At 28.9% G+C, this 5,999-nt stretch overlaps 1 protein-coding gene across 1 annotated transcript; it reads right to left on the bottom strand.

The window, feature by feature from the left end:
* Window positions 1-1,555: 1,555 nt before the first annotated feature.
* Window positions 1,556-2,294, bottom strand: LOC129304049 (uncharacterized). The gene has a single exon (XM_054943674.1). It carries the CDS (start codon window positions 2,229-2,231, stop codon window positions 1,929-1,931), a length of 303 nt encoding a protein of 100 aa, XP_054799649.1. The 5' UTR covers window positions 2,232-2,294; the 3' UTR covers window positions 1,556-1,928.
* Window positions 2,295-5,999: the final 3,705 nt, after the last annotated feature.

The raw sequence follows: 5,999 nt of genomic DNA, 5'->3' as shown, positions 1-5,999 counted from the left end.
ACGTTGACCACTCATCTAGTTATCTTAGACATGCTTTTATATCACTTTTTGCTTTTAGCACACTAGTTCATCAATTTATTGATCCAACCGTTCGATTCAATTCAATTTTTAATTCTGTGATGTTGAAGAAAATTAAAGAGACTTATTTAAAATTAATTCTCTTGTAAGGGACTTATTTATCATTTTTTGCCTAATTCAATTTAGCTCCATTGTTTTTAGTTAAATTTCATAGGAAAAATATTTAATGTCCATTTTAAGATATCACATGGCATCATATCATCATTTGCTCCAAACTTTCCGAATGCGCGTTTTAACCAATGCAATAGACATTAGATAATTCCGCCGACGAGTCAATAAGGGGCCTCCTTGCATTGCTATTGGGGAACTTGCTTTGCTCCCAGCCTCCCATTAAAAAAAGGGTTAATGTTATCCATAGATCTTATATATGAGAAGAAAATCACATCCATTCCCTCATTAAATAATTACTAATATAGGATATTAGTAATTATTTCATGATTATAAAAAAAATTAGTTAAAATTTTAATCTAAAAAAAATCACGTATCTTTTTAAAAATACCCTCATTAAATTCCTATAAAAGTTCCTTATAATGATAATTAAAATATCAATATATCATTTTTTAAAAGAATAATGAATGAAGTATAGGTATAATTGAAAAATTATATGAAAACTTTTTTTTTGGTGTTCAAAACAGTTATAGAAAAACAGTTATAAGAAGTAAGCAATATCTTATATTTTTTGCCTTGATCACTGGGAGTATCTTCTTATGAAAAATTCACATGCTCCTAGATTTATGTTTAACCCTTTTTATTTTTAAAAATTATCAAACATGGCAAAAAATTATATAATTTTCAATTATATTGTTTCTAAAATATTTCAACTGAGAACAACTCAGTTTTTATAAATTTTTAACTCAAAATAACTTTGTCATTATAGTTTCTTTGTAAAACCCAGTTTTTATGATTCATTAACCTAATAAACTACAAGGACCGAGTTACTAAATCCAAAATTGAAAGAATGTTTAAGGATGAAAAATCATATTATCTCAAAAAATTTTAATGTTTATATATTTGGCAAAATTTTCTCCTATAAATTAGTTTTTCTGGTCGTCACTTGAGGCAGTTCAACTTGATTGATCAAATCATATATACTCTCTAAACTATTAATTCTCTATAATACTAATTAGAATAAAATATTACTTGATGAACATAGTATATTTATCTAAATATTGGGTGAACTTCAATGACAATGAGGGAGAAAATCCCCAAAATGTCCAACACCATGGAGATTGTGGCTGCATGCATGAGATTGGCTGATTGGGAACTACCTGGTGGGGATCCATCTTCCCCTCCACATATCAGTACAATAAATAAGGAGAAAAGCCAAAATGAAGAAATTAACCTCAAAATTGCAACTTAATCCTTTTTCAATTTTGAGTGTTTCAAGCTATTTCCCCCAAAAATTAACTTCATTACATCAACCCAATCCAATATATACATAACCTCACGGAACAAGAAAGAGAGGGAGGGAGAGAGATGAAAAAAACCATAAAAGCGGAATAATCATAGAAGAAAATTAAACTCTATCACCTCCGTATGTACAAACAGCAAAACTAACAAAAGTTCATCCAGTTACAAGACCTATAATTAATAAGTATGACATCAAACTCTGCTAAAGATCTTATTAGTGGATGATCTGTAAATATTTTTATAAGTGCTCTTTGAGTTTGGAGGCATGCTCATATCTTCATCTGTCACCCAAAGCACAACTGATCTAAAACTTTTTTTTTTTTTTAGAATAAGAAAAACAACCTATAATAACCACCCTACAAGCCACCAAACAGCTTCTAATCGACCAGTTCAAAATTGACAAAACAATGAAGTTGGAGCTTTTGAATCAAAATTGATGATTAGAGCTCGGGGATGCTTTGAAGGGCAGGTTTCCATGGCCGTTGATGTGTCTGAGAGCGATGACTGTGACTGATCAATTGGACCATAAATTCATCCGCCCTCAGATCTTTCACGTCTAATTTCCCTAGCAATGCCTCCAGTTGCTTCTTCGTTATCTTTATCTTCACCTCCGTTGTTTTACCGGCGCCGCCACCGACGTCCTTCGCCTGAAAGTAATCGATCTCCTTCTCCGGCGTGTAATCCCAGAATTCGTCGTCATCGGTATATTCCACCGTTGATGGATGCTTCAAGCAATTACCCATTTGTGAATGAATTGCTTTGAAATGCTAGAGAAGGAGCGCCTTGAAGAAGTATTATAATTTTCTGGAGATGGGGAACGAGTTGGGTTTTATATAAAGGAAGATTCGGGGAAGAAAGAGTCACAACGCATCAAGTAGGTGAAATGACAGCTTTGCACTTAATGTTTTTTAATTTAAATTACACTAATTATATGATCAATTCTTCATCTGTGCGCAATCCAATTAGAGAGAGAGAGAGAGAGAGAGAGAGAGAGAGTAATAAATCTATCTTTCTAATTATTATATGCTCTCTTATTCTATTGGATTACAGTCAGTGATCCAAATTCTGCTACAAATTAATGCCAAAAAAGTATATAATCGCAGAGGATTTAGTTTGCATGATAAAAATTTGATTATTGAGAATATAAAAATTATTAAAATTTGGGGTTAAATGATAAACTAGTATCTAAATTATAAGTTCAAAAATGTTTGTGATACTAAACTCGTTTTTAATGTAATGAATCTCTTCAACTTTTAAAAATGATTCAATATTATCTCTACTGTTAATAAATATTAATTTTAACTATTAGTTAATAAAAAAATTATAGAAAATGAAATATAAAATTATAGAATAAAGATGAAGAAATTTTGTTAGTCTTTCACTTTAATTTTTTTATTCTTATTTGTAATTTTGGGTCATTATATGTAATTTTTTAGTCATTTTATATCATTTTAAAGGTTTTTTTTAATTTTCAGGTCAATTAACTATTAAAGTTAATTTTTATTAATAATATAAGTGATATTATATTATTTTTAAAAAATTAAAGAGAAATATTATATCAAAAATAAATTTAAAATCTTAAACATTCCTGAACTTGAAATTTAGGAATCAATTTACCATTTAACCCTATCATTTATCTCTTTATTTTATTTTTTAATTTAAAATTTATTTTTAATAAAAATAGTGAAAATAACTATATGTTAATTATATTTATCAATCAAGTGAGAATAATTAATGCCAGGTAGGATGAGATGCCGTTGGTGGGGATAAATAATTAAAAGACGAGGGGTTTGACCTAATCAAGGTAGGATCTGCATGTGCATGTGAGCTCATTAATTTGGACTCGCTTGCACTTCTTTCATTTTGGTGGCCCACCGGGATTCAGTGGCATGTGCGTTCTTTGTTGGCGTGAAAGGAAATTGGATTGGAATCCATTACCATCATTACTGTCTATTAAAACTGAAAAGGCAACAGAGCAATTAAGGATCATAAGAAGAAATATATATGACTTGGAATCAGTTATTATCAAAACATGACTAAAAAAATAAACTCAAATAAATTATTATTAATTTAAAATAAATTTTTATTAAAATTTAAATGGATATCTATTAATAAAAAAATTAATCTAAATTAATAAAAATTTATGTGGATTTTAATAACAATTAATTTTAATTGATATAAATTTCCTCCCATCCTTGATTGATATTTTTTCATCTACAAACTATGGGTGTGTATAAATAACAATATTATAACTAAAGGTGTACCATTTCACAAATGTTATGTAGTATAATTTGTTTTTAGTTTTACCAGTTTTTTTTTCAATGTTTTTAATATCAATAGTTCCAGTAAGATTGGGTGAAATTTATTTTTTATGTCCCTAACAATGTTAAATTGTAGGGACTATAAAGACTGAAAGCACTGAAAATAAATTAGAGACAAGCAATGACCAGCCACATGTATTCGAGGGGGGTGTATTAAAAAAATTACATCTATGAGGTATATGTTTTTTGATATTTTGCACCCCTTCTTTTTTGTATTTTGTACCCTTTGTTTTAACATTTTGAAATTTAAACCCATTCTAGGTTAGTTTTTTTAACCAAATCCAAAATTAAAAATTTTTTAATCGAAAACCCACTAAATTTTAGCTCACAATTTCACCATATCGAAATAATAATAGTAATTATTTTATAAAAAAATATTATTTATTAAACCTTTAAAAAAAATTTAGTCTTGGTGAAAAATTAGTTAGAATTGGAAAATATTATTATTTATCTATTATTTTATCTTCTCCAGAAATCAACAATTATATTGCCCATCATCACAACAATGTTAGAAAGAGCTTTTTCTACTATAAAGTTTGTAAAGAAATTGGTTGTGTAATCAAATGAAAAACCTAAGGCTAAATGATTGTCTGGTGGCTTATACTGAAAAATGTATATTCGAAAGCATTGACAATAAACTAATTATTTAACGATTTCAAAACATAAAACCATATAAAGAAAACTTATAAGGTATATGTAGCTATTAAATAATTATTTTTTAATTATTTTTTTCAATTATAAATATGTAATGAATTTGCCCCCAACCCAAGATCCAGCTTCACCATTAATTAAATGAAAAACCTAATAAAACCTAATACATTTTGAATTGTTTATATTATATGTATTTTGATATGATAGGTTGACGACAAGAATTGCTTAAGGAAGAATCATATCAAAGCCTCCTAGAATGAAAAAAATCACACTAAAACCCAATGCATTTTAAATTATTTTTATAGACGCAAAGGCCCCTAAATACAAATATGTTTGCATTTGTGATAAGGTGTAAAGACCGAAGTCATTTGTGAAAAGAAGCATTTGCCTTTAATCACACTAACTATGTAAAAAAAAATGAACACTATGTTATTCACATTTAGATTTTGTCATGTTCTCTACAAACATTGTGTTTTACATTTATCTGAAAAATTTATACATTGTTGTTTAACGTATCCATACGAACTATGCATAATGAATAGATATTATAATGTTCATATATAGACGTTGTGTTCATTAGATAAGGGCATTGTATTGTATATACACATGAGAAACTTATACATTTGGGGCAAGTGCATTTTTTACAAAGAAACATATTTGCATACACCACCTTTGAGCTTGCAGATACAATTTAGATTGTATTAGGCCTTAGATGCAATTGTTTCAATTTTAAGGACCTTAGGTGCGAATCTCTCATTACTTGATATGTGTAATTCTTTTTTATATCTTTCTTAGAAAATGTTGAAACTTTTGCAAACAAAGCTCGAGTGTCACAAATAATGTTTTTGTGTCATTTGAATCATAGGTTATTTGGTAATTTTATTCATGTCTGTATATATACTCAAGCATAATAAAAATCCATAATAATTAAATAAATATTAATATAATAATTAAATAATAATGACATTTTAGATGTTAGTGCTAATTTTACAAAACTTGGAGTTGGAGGCGGTGATGAGGGAAGTAGGTGGGAAGGTGGGCTGGCACCAATACTGTTATTGAGTGGCCTCACGAGAACATTAGGTGTGAATGCGAACGAAGCAAGGGAATCTGTCATCCAAATGAGCTCAAAGGTACGGCTTGTGGGTCCCACCAGCCACCATCCCATCATACAGGGGTCTCTCCCTTTTTTTTTTTCATCCCTTTCCCTCCACTTCTCCCATCATCACCATTTAAATTTTTTTATTAAACAATTTTTTTAAATAAAAAAATTAATGAATGGTGGAGATAGGGGAAGTGGAGGGAAATGGAGGAAAAGAAAGTGGAGAGACCCCACTTCCCCATTTTGCCTCTAACTCAAAAGCACGTATCGTAGGCACCACAGCGGCATGACCCTCGATTTTCTTTAATATTATCCACTGCGATGACAACTTCTTTCCAATTTTTTTTTTATATTGTATTAAAATCTTACATAAAAAAATTGATTATTATAAAATTTATTAATAATTTAATTAAATTATATTAAAAATATAATTAATT

Source organism: Prosopis cineraria, unplaced genomic scaffold (genome assembly GCF_029017545.1).
Source record: "Prosopis cineraria cultivar Desert tree isolate PC_DT_omini unplaced genomic scaffold, ASM2901754v1 PC2, whole genome shotgun sequence".
Classification (NCBI taxonomy): Eukaryota; Viridiplantae; Streptophyta; class Magnoliopsida; order Fabales; family Fabaceae; genus Prosopis; species Prosopis cineraria.
This window is presented reverse-complemented; position numbering and strand designations above follow the sequence as displayed.

What these genes read in the sequence shown, in the direction of transcription:
- LOC129304049 (XM_054943674.1), bottom strand. Translation starts at nt 2,231, where the DNA reads ATGGGTAATTGCTTGAAGCATCCATCAACGGTGGAATATACCGATGAC.